The 18,218-nt window shown below is 34.1% G+C and overlaps 1 protein-coding gene across 1 annotated transcript in view; it reads right to left on the bottom strand.

The window, feature by feature from the left end:
* Window positions 1–18,218, bottom strand: part of Gnf1 (germ line transcription factor 1) — a 34,025-nt gene that overhangs the window by 3,534 nt on the left and 12,273 nt on the right. Inside the window, exons 8-15 of the mRNA XM_088235242.1 lie at window positions 16,211–16,338; window positions 14,324–14,470; window positions 11,967–12,050; window positions 9,246–9,394; window positions 6,203–6,397; window positions 4,417–4,568; window positions 1,744–1,852; window positions 833–978 (exon numbers count right to left, since the gene is read on the bottom strand). Coding sequence (XP_088091368.1) covers window positions 833–978; window positions 1,744–1,852; window positions 4,417–4,568; window positions 6,203–6,397; window positions 9,246–9,394; window positions 11,967–12,050; window positions 14,324–14,470; window positions 16,211–16,338 — 1,110 coding nt within the window. The remainder of the gene's footprint in view (window positions 1–832; window positions 979–1,743; window positions 1,853–4,416; window positions 4,569–6,202; window positions 6,398–9,245; window positions 9,395–11,966; window positions 12,051–14,323; window positions 14,471–16,210; window positions 16,339–18,218) is intronic.

Genomic DNA, 18,218 nt, shown 5'->3' with positions numbered 1-18,218 from the left:
TAAGGGACATCGAGACAAGATCTGGACTATTTATTTAGTGCTCGTTTAAATCGTTGTAAACTTAAACCAAAAAAGTCCAGATCCTGTCTTGAGTTAACAATATGACAAAGGCGGGTCATTGGAGAATTTAGGCCATAGTTTGTTCTATGCTGATCGATGAACAGTACTTCATTGTTTCTCAATCTACGAGTCGGAATATTGAATTTTACTTGTCACAGTAATGATGGAACATCGATTATACCATTTAGTATGCCGAACATATATATGGAGTCAATATTAGTTCTATGTTTTTGTAGACTAGAAATATTTAACATTGACTCATTTATGATGTCATTCTGTAGTTTATCAACTTTATTTTTATAAAAATCATGAGTTGAGTTGCAAATGTACTTTAAAATCATACTTCTGATGGTTTGAAAGCAAACAGCAATATCCACCAGCCATTTTATTCGACCGATGACAGGCTTGAGGTTTAAACTTTCAAAATGGCTCTGCCATACAAATATTAAGAAAGTTTTTTGAATTCGTGTTTCTATTAAAGCTAATTTATTAGTATCTTAAAGTTTAAGTTTAGTGAAAGTAAAATTTCTAACATAAAGACTCTCTTTGGCATTAGTGTTGCAGTTTTTGTTATTTTTCTCGAAAACACCAAAACGGGAGTTTGCTATCTTTGCTTCCAATGCCCTCATGTTTATTAATATAATTTTTATGGTTTTTTAAATACATGTTCAAGAAAGTTCGCCGTACAATTTCATTCTGTAATTTTAACCACACGTAAGAATAAATAAAATATACGGAATATCTCGTAACATTGAACTTCCTCGTAACATACCTGAGACTTGTGTGTGCGTGTAACTCCTGCGCTAGTCTGCTCATCTTAGTTTTACGGGAGTTTTGTCCCAGCCACGCGGGAAACTCTATCTGTCCCTGGATGTGTCCGGCTAACGCCTCCCCGGGCAGTACTGAACTATACATGGCCTGGAAACGGAATCTCCATTACTCAACTCCTCACAGAAACAGGAACAATAATCACATATCAGACCGATTCTCAAATACAGGTTTCAGATATGGAATCCTATAGGACGTTATTTTTTAATACAAATACGTAATTGTAAGAGCATTTTTTCACCCTAGACTGATACACGTGTTTAAAATTAATCCGTCAATTTTCAGTCATTAGGACATGTTTTGGTGTGATCGGCGAATTTTCAATAATATTCCAGGGAAGAAAATGCCCAACACTCCTCTAGTGGAACGGAAGGCCTGTTGACTACTGCGAACAGGCCGGCTTCTCCTGAAGAGTTTTAAGTGGTTTCCTCTCCACATGAGCAAATGCTGAGAAATTCCTGATTGGCCCACATTAGTATATCCCTCCTGATCCCAACAGTTAAGATAAATTTAAAAAAATTAAATTGCAGAAAAATCCACTTTTTAAATATAAACCTTGTGTATCATAAGCAAGGTAAATAATAAAGCAACTCCTTTATAAAAAAATAATAATATTCCAGCAAAAATGACAGACGTCCGCTCACGCCTCGTGGCTTGTTTGCAACTTTTTTACAAAAAATCAGACCGCATTGATTCCCAGCCACCGTATTCATTGAAATTGACCCCTTGCAACCCTTTCCAGTACCGAGGATGAAAAGGATTATGATAGGATGAGGTCTCACGACCACAGAGGAGATAAAGACCGAATCGCCGACGAAACATTTGGACATGATCAAAACATTGTTATGGATTGACCTGCAAGGGAAGGAGACTCCACGCCATGTTTCTTCGTATCTTTGATTCCACGAGGTCTCCAATGCTGATGCTGTCTGCGGCTTCGGCAAACCTTCGCAACAAATCTTTCCTGGTAAGAGAAAACAAACTCAAGGTTATTTTTTTATTAACTATATACGCCCGGGGCGCTTTTACATGACATGTATAAAATTAAAGAGTTTTATGGTGTTACAAGTTAATATGTAGGTACTTTTATAATAAACAACAATAATGATAAGTAAAAACTATCAAATTAATGACATTATGCTTAATAGATATAAAGATTCGTAGATTGAGAAACAATGAAGTACTGTTCATCGATCAGCATAGAACAAACTATGGCCTAAATTCTCCAATGACCCGTCTTTGTCGTATTGTTAACTCAAGACAAGATCTGGACTTTTTTGGTTAACGTTTACAACGATTTAAACGAGCACTAAATAAATAGTCCAGATCTTGTCTCGATGTCCCTTATGTTTGTCAATGCTTCTTTATTTTTTTTTAAATGTTTTAAACTATTCTTTTATTGTAATATTTAAACCTTATAAATTGTATACATGGACAACATCCGTTAATAAATAAATAAATAAAGATACAATACTGCATATAAGTGGATATGTAGATTTTTTAATTTTTTATTCTATTTGTTTATTTTTCATACACATATTATTTACATAGAAATATAATTACAAAAATACACTTGAGAAAAATACATCTTAAAATGAAACATAAATTGGAAAAAATGCCCACAAAGACTTCAGCGTCTGAGCGTGGGCCATTCCTTTTTTAATCATTAAAAAGTTTATAGTATATAAAGTAAAACCCCTGTTATACATTTTTCAAGGGAGCAACAAAAAAAGAGGAAAACGTTAAAGTGAGGAAATGAAAAACCACAGCATAATTCTAAAAACGGCCATAATTGGGAATTCTTCATATTTACCTATTTCAATAAAAATATTTTGTATTTTTTCAATCAATATCACAGTAAGTTTTTTTAATTGAATAAAACAAAAACATGTTTAAATAATTTTATGTAGATACTTAACCTTAAAAACACGAATACAAAAATTTGAATTAGCATAAAATACATACAATGATTTTTTCCCTAAATATTGGGAAATTTTATTAATATGGTGTTTTTTTTTTTAGTATGGCACCACAGAATTTCAACTGTCATTTACATCACGGCAAAACTATTTCACAATTTTATGATAACTGTTTAAACAATCTTCTTTCCAAATTATGCTTATAACATCAAATAATATTTCTATTTCCAAATTTTTAAACTTTCTGCATCGTAATTTATTGATGTAAAGACTTCATTCTTCATGCGTCAACCGCATGTGACAATTTAGTGAAATGTCAAAAATAGACACTTGCAAACGTGGCGGCGCGCGGCTAGGCGTCTTTTGATGGATCAAATGAGTTTTGAAAAACATAAAACTGGGGTTATGAAAAACATAAAAAAAGTTAATTGGGGGGATATGTGAATGAGAATACATGGAAAAAAATGGGATCTAAACATTTCGGCGTAAAAACGTAAAATTGAGGAATGTAAAAACAAGGTTTTACTGTAATTAAATGTGTTGAAAAATTGTAACAGTTTTAGGGAAAAAAATTAAGTTTCTAGTAGGTATTATTTAAGTGTAGATAAGCAAAACAGAAAAATTCTAAGTGATTTTTCCAGCATTTGAATAATAAAAGTTGTTTTGATTTTATCGCCTTAAGAATTTTTACTCTAAAAACTGACAATGGAAAATCAAATATATAAATATCTCCATACCCGTTTCCGAGCCGATGTAGTCTGACGATTGGAGAATTTACAAAATAATTCTGTCTACCAGATGCCACAACAAAGGTAGACTGCGATCTTGTACATCTATTTGGTACCAGTCTAGTTTAAGCAGGGACATCCAGTGTGCCATTAGCCATTTTATAAAAATTGATAGCATCGTTAAGAATTCTTCGCTTAGAAAGCTTAACATTTGAAAAAAAATGAAATGTATAAACGCAATTAGTTTTTCCTGATAGCTTGTAAAGAGGAGTACTCTAATAAAATTGTAAAGTGGGCTCCCTATAATTCGTATCTTTTTATGCCTACGTGAGAACCCGAGAGAGCTCATCCAACCTCTTTCACAACGCGGACTATCTCTTCGTTCTAGTAACGAGAGAACCCTTTTAATACCCTGTCATCGCTCTAATTTTCTTGCCTCCTCTTTCACAGTAGTAGCCGCTCGATTGTGGAATAATCTACCCACTAATGTTAGAGACGCCCCCTTCTTATTTACATTTAAGTCAAGATTGAAATGTCACTATCTAAATATTTAAATTGTTCCTTTATCCTTCTTCTTTCCTTCCCATCCCCTCTCCACTCTTCATAGTATAGTGTTTTTTTTTAAATATATTTTTATATTGTTAATCTTTGTTTTTAATTTTTGTCTAAAATTGTAAGATTCAATATGTCCATGTATTTATAATTTTGTCAAACTGAACGGTTTGGGTAGGTAGGAAGAAATTACCTTAAGGCAATATGCCTGCCCTTATATGTATATATATTGTATATGTATATTAAGTGTCAAATAAATTAATAAACCCGCTACAACCGATTATTATTGGTATAAAATAATATTGAAAATAAATTATATCTTCGCTTACTTGTGGCAGTGTGGGGCTACTTTGATATAGTTCTGTTGCACGAAGAGTGGAGACATACTGTAGTCGTTGAAGAACAAATCGCTCTTGTCGTGAATACTCATAGTCTTATGCTCCTCCTCCGAGAATACCTTCCTCACCACATCCCAGGGTCCCTGAAATAGAAACATTTCACCTAACATTAAAACTAAAAAATATCACTTCACAAAAGACAACAGATGGAAAGGTGGTCCTTATACAAGTTTATTGTAAATAGTTGATGTGAAAAATTATTTTTCATCATCATCATCATTCCCTTTCCGCGTCTAATGGTGTATAGAGCACTGCATTGGTACACCAATTGTAGCGTATCTGGATAATTTTGATCAGTCCTGGAACTATGAAATATTCTAATTTAAAACACCTTGTTAAAAAAATATTTCATGTCGGGAATTGAACCTGAAACTTCGTGCGTGATAGACAAACACACTGACCATTACACTTGGAGGTGGATTTTTATCACATATTTTTTCATTGATAAGAAAAAGTAAAAATACCTAATTTTATTTTGAAAAAAATTTAAGGTTCATAAAAAATGTACTGTATTTTAACATTTCAAAAACCAGAAGGTATGTTTTCCTTACTGAATTCACTCGCAGATTACAGATATTATTTGAAGATTCCGTATTTGGAGAATAGCAGTTCGAACATTATTTCTTAAGGACCATTTTCCTTTGGTAGTATTCTGTTAAAATATGATACCAGTTCTTTCGTCCGCCCGTCCATGGCGCTACGCTCGGTGCAGCGTCAATTTTTGGCATTATTAATTTTTAGAAGGAAAAGAGCCGTGTGTATACTTTATTACTTATATGTATGTATGTACATGCAGGTACAAATTATGAAAAAATATATACAGCTTTCCTGTTAACCCCCCCTCCCCGGTAATGTGTAGCTAGTACACATTGCGTCTAATAACTATAATATCTTTATAAATATTGGGTTTAGATTTTCAGTATTCCTCCATTGCACATTTACGTATCGACTGAAATAATTTGTTAATAAATAATAAGTACTTATTAGGCACAGAAAAGCATTTTATCGGAAATCGGGGATAAATTACAAATATACTCACAGTATACCAATGTTTCGCTTTGTTGCGTATGAAGAAAATAGTAAAGAATTTACGCCCGTCGCAAAGTCAGTCACGTAGTCCAGTACTAGCTACTTAGTAGCTCTTGGGAAGTTGGCGCAGGTGCACGTTTCGCCCGAGTCGTTAGCGATACCCAATGGTTTTTTCATGTTTTCAGCAGTTAGATTTGAAATATTATCATCTTTGAATTGAATTATGGTTAATTTTAGCCATTCCCTATAAATATTCCATTTTTTTCTTTTTAAATCTCTTATTTTTTATGTGTAGTGACTACATAGCACCGTAACGCGCAGGTGTATTTAGGACAGTAAGGGAAAGGTTAAAAAAGTCACTGTTCGCCACTGATAAGTATACATATTTAATACCGAGGAATCTATATAAAACTTGTGAATTAAAAAATTAATAAAGAACATCGTCTTGTTAGGATAGTCTCCATCTTACATGGCTCAGCCTGTTCTATGATGGAAACAATCTAATTAAGTAAGAACTAATCTTTAAAAGGGACAATTCTTTTTTTAAAGTTTTTATTTGAAATTAATTTATTAACCCTCGTGGATTATTACATTCATTTTACAAAAACAATATGTCTTTTTTTGCATACTCTATTGTTGTTAATAATATTTTTGAATTATGGAATGTAGAGAGCTGTCAGTAACTTACAATTTTCATATCTTTCTGTGCCTGCTTGGAATCTCTGGCCACAGTCTCTGCGGACATGTTCTTGTCTGCCGCTGACCAGACCGACAGGAGGTTGAGTATCTGGCGCACGTCCTGGTTGGCTCCGACGATCATCTGGTGCAGGGAGTTGGGCGGGATCTTTATGCCTTCCTTAAAGCAGATAGTCATCATGGCCGCCTGCCAATGAAAACATATTTATTAGAAAAAAGAAAACAAAGATACCATTAGGTAATTTCCCCTTAAGGGTGGGTTAGAAGCTATAGAAGATAGAAAACTACACTGCTCTTTCTATACAGACAGATCTGCTTCTTCCATACTAGCGCTTTTTCTTGCAGTTGCGAGCCGTGATTTATTTTGTTGGTAATCTACAAAAAATTATCATTAATTCATACCTACATATAAGTACATAATATATAAGTAATATATATGTATATATACTTTGTTTATTTGGAAAAACAACAGTAAATTTATAAACAATTCATGCTATAATATAGTGTATGAGTCCAATCAAAGTTTTTCACGACTATATAATACTTTTTGAAGACATACTAATGAACAGATGAAAAAATAAAAATATGTAGGAGTAACTTTAGCTTTTTTACTAGGTGATTTGCGGTAACTAATTCATCCCAGTACCCGAGTTAAAGGGTGGTTTAACTGGAGTTATGTCTTCAGTGTCTGATCTACTAACCCCTGTTAACAATTCTGTAACCGTAATGGCACAAGAATAACGTACGAGATAGTTAAATTAAATAATAATGATTTAATTCTCAAAGCGTTAGGACGGATGAAAAGGATAAGAAAAGATTAGGATAAAATAATAAAAAGGAGGAATTCAGTTGAGGAGATTACCCTTAAAAAGCCTATAAAGAATAGAGACAGGAGAATAACGTGATAGTCCTACATATTAATTAAAGCAGTTCTAATAAAAAAAAATTAAATGATAAAGTTTTGTTTAAATTTATTTCAACAGAAAGGGGAAAACATTTTTGAGAAGGGAATATGGAAGTCTAGGCATTTACAGGGCTTATGACCTGTCATTGGCTGGTTTAAGTGGCCACTTTACACACTGTGTAACATTCACCATTCTGCCCATGTTTGAACATCCACATTTCCTCAACTCTTCCATCTGTTGACTTTTGTGAAGTAAAAGAGCTGAAACCTTTATCACGTGGGTGAGATTCATCCGGCCGAACCAAATCACCTACTAGACAACGCCTGAAAACAATTTTCCAATTTTTATACTTCTCCTTTTACCAGGTAGTAATTCAACAATGTTTGATTATGTCCAAATGCTTGCAGACTGGCTGGATTTCCGCCCTATCCTAATGCCTAGATTTCCATATTCCCTTCTCAAAAATGTTTTCCCTCTCGGTTGAAATAAATTTAAATATGAACAACTCCCTAGGGAGGAAATCCAGCCAGTCTGCAAGCATTTGGACATAATCAAACATTGTTGATAAAGTTTTGAATCAAATATATCAAGGGAGGAACAAATTTTGTTATATTCTGTGCAGCTACGGTTAATGAAGTAATTTTGAGCGAAGTTATTGGATGGTACAGGATTGTAAAAAAGTCAAAATCGTCTGGTAGATCTGGCAGGGCAGTTTAGATTGATGCTTTCCAAGAGATAAGTTCTTTCAATTATATTATTCAAGATCTTGAATAAGAAGCACAAATCAGAAACAGTTCTTCGTTTGGTGAGAGAAGTCAGATTATGGAAAGAGGAAGAGTCATCATTAGAATGGAATGTTACACGTGCTTTACGGTTGAGAACTATCAAGAATATAAAATATAATTATAAACGACTTTTTTTTCTGTGGTTCTGTAAAAATCAACTCAAACAACAATCATTATTAACCACGCGATATACGTAGCTTTATTCTACACTATTTTAATACAATACAAAAGTTGATTAACAAATACCACAATGACATTTAGCAGTAACTGTCAAAACTGAGCACTGGCCGATTCCTTTCGAAATGAATAATACCTAAAACAGCCACTGCGAACGCCACTAAATAAATAGTCCAGATCTTGTCTTGATGTCCCTTATGTTTGTCAATGTTTCTTTTTGAACTAGAAAATAGACATTTAGCAGTAACTTTCAAAACTGAGCACTGGCCGATTCCTTTCAAAATGAATAATACCTAAAACAGCCACTGCGAACGCCACTAAATAAATAGTCCAGATCTTGTCTTGATGTCCCTTATGTTTGTCAATGTTTCTTTTTGAACTAGAAAATAGAACTCTCCCACCATCTCCTTCGTCCACTTCAAGACCTCTCGTTTCACCTCCTCATATGTTAGATTTTTTTTTCCACCCATGCGAGTCTTCAGGAAGGTGAAAAGATAAAAATCAGAATGCGCTAAGTCAGGGGAGTATGCAGGATGGTTCAAAATGTCCCAACCAAACGAGTTAAAACCTTGCAAAAATTTCAGTCGGAGTTTTTCCTTCTGCGAGAAGGAGGCTTATGACAGCGCGCACTTGGCGAGATTTCTTATTAACATCTTTCACAGAAACGTACACTACGAGGCGAGTTTTGGTACTAACAAGGGTCGCCGGTGCTCGTTGTGTTCAGGAGACCCCCACTACTAATCAGTGTTGCCAACTTTTGTAAAAAAAAAAACTCACAGCACGAGAGCCAAACAGTACTTTTACTTTCTGGATATGCCTCGTATATAGGATCAGAAACCGAACAATAATTTGTATAAGTAATAATGGGCACACCAGTATGGTAAACAGCAAACTCAAAGATTCAGATAATCATCAATAAATTTCCCACTCAAATCCCTTCCGCTAAAGAAAATCCAGTCCTTAACTCCTCTTTTGAAAATAGTTTTGAGAGAGCGATTAATTCGGAGTTTTACTGTACTTAAAAATGGACATTTCAAAAGTCCGGCGTGCATGCATAAGAAGACGTATGAATGTAGAGGAAGCGAGGTCTGCATACAAAGGTACAGTGATATGGCGTTCTTTTCTCTCTGCCTATGAACTCTGTTTATGAATGAATTATAATCAGTACCTTAATTTGTTCCACTTTAGGTCGGCTGTAAGAGAGATCGAAGCAGTTTCCAACCAGAGATCGCATCTTCTGACTTGTTTTATCATTGCACATGCAAATTATGGGTACTGAAGTGGTCTTGATGAGAGAAATCAGTTCTTGCATTCCACCTGCGTTGAATAATAATGTAAATATGCAGAAAACAAAACCGTGAGCTTGAAGAATGTGACAAATTTTTAGTTTCTGAAGAAACATTGTTTTTGATTTTATGCATCAATCTTTCTAGCATTAGAATAAAGATTTTAAAAAAAACATTTCATAACTGTTTTTTTATTTAAAATGGAGGCATTTAAATGAGTCACCTGAATAAATAAAAGAAATAGAAAACATTGAAAAATGTATTTAAAAAAAATTGAAAAAATATGTTCTTGAGAAAATGTTGATAATTTTTTTTAACAATATTAAAAGTTTATACTAGTTCTTAAGATGTTATGGACTAAACAATGTTTTGAGTATGTTCAAATGTTCGCAGACTGGCTGGATTTCCTCCCTTAGGAGTTATTTTGATCTAAATTTGTTGCAACAGAGAGGGAAAACATTTCTGAGAAGGGAATATGGAAGTCTAAACATTTACATGGCTTATGACCTGTCATTGGCTGATTTAAGTGCCCCCTTTACACACTGTGTAACATTCACCATTCTGCCTATGTTAAACATCCACATTTCCTCAACTCTTCCATCTGTTGAGTTTTGTGGAGTAAAAGAACTGAAACCTTTTTCATAATAAATTGGGCAGAAAATCTGCACAAAATCTCACAAATAATATAATGGGCCGAAAACTGCATGAATCCTTTGGATAAATCGGTCAAAAAATTGCACAGAATCTTTCAAATATCAGATCGGGCGGAAAACTGCACAGAATCTCACAAAAAATTTATTGGACAGTAAACTGCATAGAAGTCGGCCTCGTGGTGTAATGGTCAGCGCGTTTGCCTACCAAGCGAGAGGTCTCGGGTTCAATTACCGACATGGTTGATGTGAAATATTTCTTTATACGGCTGAACCAATTCACCTACTAGGCAACGCCTGAAAACAATTTTCCTATTTTTATACTTCTTATTTTACCAGTTAGTTAATTCAATAACACTATATTTAAACACAGGCAAACTTATGAATGTTACACAATGTGTAAAGTGGCTACTTAAACCAGCCAATGACAGGTCGTAAGCCGTGTAAATGCCTAAACTTCCATATTAGCTTCTCAAAAATGTTTTCCCTCTCTGTTGCAAGAAATTTAGATGTTATGAACTAACTTAATATAGCATAAATAAATAAATTCATTCAAAATTTTAATATTTGGATCGGACATAATATCGAAAGAAAAAAGGCTAAGTGTCTAAGAGATATCTGGTGGCTATGTTTCATTGGCAAATGGCAATAGGGTAATATAACTTTTTTTCTTTTTACATTTTTAAAGTGATAAAGGTCTATGAAATACTGTACAGTAAAAAATATTTTTTTTTGCTAATTATTAGTATAACATAAAAAATACTTATAAATTTTCTAATTTTGAATTCCCGCAAAACGGTCATTCCTTTGGCCACGCCCCTATAGTCCTTAAAATATGGCTTGATTAAAATGACAGCTGCCAAACTAATGTCAATAGTGATGGGAAATTACTGATCAAATCGATTTTATCAGTTTTTTCATGCAAACATGAAACTCTGTTTCCGAAAATTGATATAAAAACGCAAAAACAAGCCTTTTATAATGTATTTAAGACAATTATTCACCAAAAAATAAGACATTTATACTTTTTTCATGAAGAACATCAAATAAATTATTTATTTATTCGATCAATTTACATTCATCAATTTGTCTCATCTCTAACGTTTTTGCAAAATGATGTAACCTTGTAAGAACGTCGTTAATAATTATGTTTGTTTAAGTTTTTTTTTAGTTTCAAAGCTGATCTTGTATATTTATGTTGATTTATATGTCAAGCATTGTATTACAAAAATTAATTAACATGCCATATACTAATTATTTTTCGTGTGTCAATCAATATAAATCAGTCTGTAGACGTTACTACAAAGTTATGTCGTCACTTTTGCTGACAATTGTTATTCTAATCAAGCTATATTTTAAGGACTATAATACGTCACGATTCATGTTTATTTGTTCCTGCCATTGTAATTAGTATAGAAAAATATCATCAATCTTGGCATCAAAGGCCAAACACGTCGCATTTTTCTGCTGACATATTTTTATTGAATTTCTTTTTTACATTTATGTATGAAAACATTTCTCTTCAATATCCATATTGATTTTGAAAATACAATTAATTATTTTAAATTCATTTCATATAGTTTTATCGGTAATCGTAGTATGTGATATTTCCCTAGAGTCAGAAATCGAGTGCATCCGGCAGTATTTTGCGACATTTGGAAGTCTATATTTGCTGCAGCTTTATGATAATCAATTGTCGAGTATGTCTGTAGGCACCCGTCACAATAGACCTACGCAGGTTGCAGAGACGTCAGGACCTTGTTCGGCGCAGACCCCCATTTGCAGGAATAGAATGGGCACCGTTATTGAGTAGAATTTTGATGATTTAAATCTCCTCTCCGTTGCATAAAAAAAAGCATCGATGAAGAGTAATTTTCATATAATTTCTACCCTTAAATGAGATTTCATTTTTAAATAGTAGTATTGAACAGCGACAGTGAAAATTAAATTTACCTCGATCCTCGTTGCCCGCCATCCCATCTACCTCGTCCATTATAACAACATGTTTTTTCGTGAGAGCTCCCTTCCCCTTTTTACCTGACAAAACAAAATAATAAATAGAAAAAGAGAAAAATTCTGAATGCTGTAAAAGACCAATTCATTAAAACCTTTATTTATCATTCCTTGAAAATTTTTCTTTTACTATTATGCGCTTATAACGTACCTCATCATAATATCCCTATTCGTACCCGATGGTTCATTTGGTAAGGTAATGTGTCTTACGCTTCAGGTGTCCGAGGACAGTGAATTTTTGCAGTATAATAAGGTGGATTTTTTAAAGCTGGCGCGTTCGCAATACTTACACAAATGCATTGTGCAGTATCTGTGAATAAGCTCATGGTATGACATTGCACGGCATACGCATTATGAAAATAATCTCTGTCTCTCTCGCTCTCAGACGCGCTTATGAGCATGACATAGACAACTATTGCTTCGTTAGTTGCTAATTGCTGAATTTTGCTGCGATTCTTAATAGTAAAAATATAATAATATGCATTCGATGTATATTTATTAGGCTATGGATTAAAAACACTGGTTTATAAATACATATTTTCATTTACCAGGGAACAAATCCTGGCCTCAAACATGAAAATACTAGTCCAGTAAGTAAACTTAACACATCTTTACAAATTTGGAGTTTCTCTGTGGGGTTCTAGTGCATTAATAATAATAATAATATCTACGTTTATTAACAGAAATTACAATTTCTTTATCTTCTACATGTTTTAGGTAATAGATTTCTCTGGATTATGTCTAGTCTGCCTAACTAGGTACAACCTGTTTTAATGCAGACTTTTTTATGCAAGATAAACAATAACATGACTACTGACTAGTTAATTTATTATACAATATTTCATTATACTACTTATTATTTAAGAATGTTTTTTAATAAATTTTCCTATTTTTCTCTACCTAAACCCAGTAACTATTTTTTTCCAAATTTATTTAATCGAATCCGGGTCATGGTTTTGCAATGTTCGGGTAACATATTAAATATTTTGGGGCCCAGAAACCTGAAATTTCTTTGACCGAATTCAGAGTTTGTGGTAGATCCCATGACCATTAGACGCATATTTTGGTTTAAATGTAGAGCTGCCCGCAGAGGCTATATAAGGCAGTGAAATAGGCTCTCTAATTTTATCTCGCTTCTGTCTTGATGCCTAGGTCCCGAAACAAAAATCGTGTTCATCGGACCCCATTTTTTAAAGTCCTAGAATCCTCCTGATTGAAATTATGATCTTCCGAGAATAAATATCTACAGAGAAGCAAAGCCTTTTTATTACAGTCCATAGCTACAGTAATGAAAGAAGGACCCATTACAGCAGATGCTGATAGATACAGATTATAATATTTTTTGCAGTTTAATGTTTTCTAATAATGATTTTGATAAAATTATCAATAAAAACTTTGTGGTTAGTGTACCTTTATCTAATTTGACCAACGAGCGTTTTCGCCTAAGTAGGCATCTTCAGGACTGGTAAATTATTTAGAACATTTTCAACTTTTATACTATTTCTTACAAGGTTGGAAAATAAAAGATTAGATGAGTTTTTGTTAGGACACAGGCAACATAAACATAATTACAACCAGTACATTTTTAGGAAAGTTTGTTATTTGACCGAAATTGGGATTAAGCAATATTTATTATTTAAAAGGTGGGGAGAGAACGCATGGCGAATACCACTGAGTAACCGAGTGGGAAATGCCTACTTAGGCGAAGATGCCATGCCTACTTATAGTCCTTAAAATGTAACATGATTAGAATGACAGTTGTCAGAAAAAGTGACGACATAACTTTGTAGTAACGTCAAAGGAGTTATTTATATTGACACACGAAAAATCATTTGTATCTGGCGTGTTAATTTATTTTTTTAATACAATGCTTGAAACATAAATCAACATTAATACATAAAATCAGCTTTAAAACTAAAAGAAAACTAATTATTAATGACGTTCTTGTAAAGTTACATCATTTTGCAAAAACGTTAGAGATGGGACAAATTGATCAATGTAAATTGATCGAATAAAAAAATAATTCATTTGATTTTGTTCATGAAAAAACTATAAATGTCTCATTTTTTGGTGAATGATTGTGTTAAGCTGTGACAGCTGTCGTTCTAATCAAGCTATATTTTAAGGACTATAGACGAAAGCGCTCATTGGTCAAATTAAATAAAGTAAAACAAAGCCAAGGAGTTGTTATTGATAATTTTATCAAAATCACTAGCTATGGAGTTTCATCAAGAAATATCTACAAAAAACATTAATATTCTCTGTAAATACTTGTTGCAAGTTTAAATAATACCAACCGTGGACAAATCCAGCTAAAGAATTAGTAGACACCAAATCCGTGAGATGTTCCTTTAGCAAGTTTTTACTTCTTGTATCAGAAGCGTTAAATTCTACTGTATCAAATCCTAGTTCCTTGCATACTAAACCCACTGTCGTAGTTTTACCTGCAAATGAAAGAATATAACATTAACTTCGGGTATAAAATAATGAAAATTGTGGTGACAGCAGTGTGGGGGAAGAGTGGATTGTGATTATTTCACAATACGAAAATATCACATACTATGAATACCGATAGAAATATATGAAATTTTTGTAGATTACCTATTTTAAAAAATCACCACTCACCACCGCTTCACATCACTAGTAATGCCTACGCACTACAAGTAAAATAAGCAAACAAGAGCTGGAAAAATGTGTGCGTGCACTGATGGTTGCCAATTCAATAAATATGGCGGCAATCTTTACTAAATAAAAGATCTTGATAAAAGTGTATACAATTTATTTTAAAGCACAGTGCGCTCCGTGACGACCGAAGACTCCGAGAAAAAACGAAATAGAGAGCGATTATAGCCCTTGTGCTATCTTTATATACTATTCTATTAGTACACACCAGAGTAACGATACTCTGGTGTGGCACGCACCAAAATCAGTAAGAATTTAAATTAAGAACTATTAAACTAAAAACTTAACAAGAGCCTCGATTACAATGGGAAGCTACCAGAGTTATCTTCAATTGAGAGGACATGTGACGTTACTCTGAAGAACATTATCATCATATGCTCGACAGCCATGCAGCATGCCTTGGCTGAATCCAGAAGTATCCAACACTCTTGCCGGTCTGCTGCCCTTCCTCTGCAGTTCCTCATCCACATCGTTGTATCTGCACGTATGCAGTCCATCCGTCGCATTTTGGACCTTTGCCGTCCTTGTGGCACAGAGAGAGTTAGGCGTTTTATGGGGTTTTCGTCGTACATTCTAATGATATGGCTAGCCCACCTCAAGCGCCCCACCTTGATGGAGTTGAGTAGCGACGGCGCCAATGGTTGTTTTCTCTCACTGGGCCATAGACAACTCTGAGGATTCTTCTTTCCTTTCGAAAGCTGCAATGGTTCCCCCAATATTCTTTGTCATAACCTACGTTTCGGAGGCATATATCAGGATTGGTTTGATCATAGTTTTGTACAGTATTATTTTAGTATTTTTTCACTCATGCTCTGAAGATGCTGGGTTTTACCCTCCCAACGAACAGAGTTTTCCAAAATCCCTTTTATAAAAAATATCATTTGTTACCACTTATTATTTATTTAATTACTGACTGGTTTCTGAGCTATTATGTATGTGCTCCTTTATCAAAGTATAATTTAGAAGTGAACATAATCCTATTTTATAACTTTAACAGTGTCTACCTAAATCTAATACATTCATACCCGTATGCAGAGACAAAACTTAAGGTGAGGAAAGTAAATTCTAATTTCAAATGCAGAGAATAACCCAAAGGTGAAGACAATAGAATGTACTCTCCTCACCTTAAGGTTTGTCTCTGCATACGGGTATTAGAGATAATAAATGAAGTCATTAGTTCAAAGGGTGTGGGGGATTGAAATTTCATCAGCGAAAAAAACCAGTAAGTAATTAAATAAATTATAAGTGGTCGAATACAAAGAATTTTGATTTAATTTAAATTTAAGATCTTTTTTTATCAGTGGCCTCATTCTGTAACTAATTCGTTTCATAAATTCATTAGTATCGTAAGGGTATGAACGAGAGAAAAAAACAAGTTTGATTATGTTAGAGTGAGGTGAATATATGACGAATGAACAAACTTACGAAACTACTTTGGGACAGAATAAGCCTGCTGGTTTGTCTCAGTTCCCAAAGGGTTAGAAAAATTATAATGATCTTACCAACACCCGGTGGCCCGCTAAGCAAGGCAGCTTGGTAGTACCCTCCCTTGTGATCCTTAGCCCAAGGGTTTGGTTTGGGCAAAGTCAACTTCCTATTTGCATACCAATTGGAGAGCCATGCGATTAATCTAAACACGAGAGATTACATTGATAGAAAGTGAGACAAAATATACATACATTTATCTATGGCTCAAAATAACTTTAATTTTTTAATTTAACCATTTCTAAGACAAACAAAAACGATTTTTTTCCGAGTACCTTAGCCTTTTACATGACATATAAGGCTACTAAATACAGGGGTCCAAATATACAGGTTGTTCTTTAAACCCTGTAACACCCGAAACCACAATGATTAGTATGTGCAAGAAGACATATTAGTATATTTAAAAAAACATTTAGGACAAAGAAAATTTTTAAAAATAAAATATTTAAAAAAACAAATGATTGCTTCCTTCTGCAGGGGAGAAGTGAGGGGAGCGCGGCGCAGTATCAGACTCCTTCTCCCCCTCCTCGTTACTCCCCTGCAGAAGTAAGCAACCATTTGCTTTTTTTGATATTTTATTATTTTAAATTTTATTCATTCTAAAAAAATATTTTAATTTGCCAATATGTCTTCATGCTCATACTGATCATCGTGGTTCCGGATGTGACAGGGTTTAATGAACACCCTGTATATAAAAAAATATATATTTAAAAAATTACTTTAATTTACTAAATGTTATTATTAACATATTACAACAGAGATGAATAACATTTGAGAGAAGGTAATATAGAAGTCTATCTACAGGGCTTATAACCTGTCAATGGCTGGTTTAAGTGGCCACTTTACACACTGTGTAACATTCACCATTCTGCCCATATTTGAACATCCATATTTCTTCAATTCTTTCATCTGTTGATGTTTGTCAAGTTAAAGAGCTGAAACCTTTATTTATGCGGGTGAGATTCATCTAATTGAATTATTTCACCTACATACTAGGCAACGCCTGAAAATCTTATTTTTTCAATTTCTATACTTCTTCATGGACCAGGTGGATTTATCAACAATATTTTGAGTTTGTCTTATTAAATATATTTATATATATTCACTTACCGACTTTTCTTTGTCTACCGGTTTCGAGATGTACCCGTCTCTTTGTCAGGACACCAACAATTCCAACATGCAAAACCCACTATACACCTTCACCATAGTCGTTGCACAAAAATTTAAACCAACATGGCATTCCTTTTAATAAACACATTTACATGTATGGCAGGTTTTGCATGTTGGTTGAAATAGGTGTCCTGACAAAGAGACGGGAACGTCTTAAAACCGGTAGACATAGAAATAAATTGTTGCAACTAAGAGTGAAAACATTTTTGAGAAGGGAATATGGAAGTCTAGCCATTTACAAGGCTTATGACCTGTCATTAGCTGGTTTAAGTGTGTAAAGTGGCTACTACGTCAAGTGGAGAGAGAAGAAGATAAAATGTGAATCAAATTTTAACCTTCAAGTGCTTTGATCTTCAGACCTCTGATCAGTGAGTCAGCGATACCACCACGGGCCTGCAGCCCGGTTCATATATGCACGGCAATATACTACTACCATCATGCCATTTCTCCGTAGGGGTAGGCAGAGAGAATGGACCGCCACACACGTCTATCCTGGCATACATTCCTGGCGTTTTCCACATTCATACATCTTGTCGTACATGCCCTGCGGTTCTGTCTGCTTATGACATGGCCAGACTTAAGATTTTGGTTTATCTGATCACGCCACGTCTTCCTCGGTCGTCCTCGTCTCACGTTGCCGTTCATTTTCGCCATACATACTTGTTTTACCATTCTTTCGTCGTCCATTCGATCTACATGACCAAACCATCTCAGAGACCCTTTCTTAATCTTATCAATTATACTTGACTCAGATTTACACTCTCGCCTGATTTCATCATTCGTAACCCTATCATACATTGATTTCCCACACATTCGTTTAATAGATTGCATTTCAACCGCGTTGACTCGGCTTTC

This window comes from Micrasema longulum, unplaced genomic scaffold, assembly GCF_059751315.1.
Source record: "Micrasema longulum isolate JH-2025_06_02 unplaced genomic scaffold, ASM5975131v1 h1tg001345l, whole genome shotgun sequence".
NCBI lineage: Eukaryota > Metazoa > Arthropoda > Insecta > Trichoptera > Brachycentridae > Micrasema > Micrasema longulum.
Note: the sequence above shows the minus strand (reverse complement) of the source record. Positions and strands in the feature narration are given on the sequence as shown.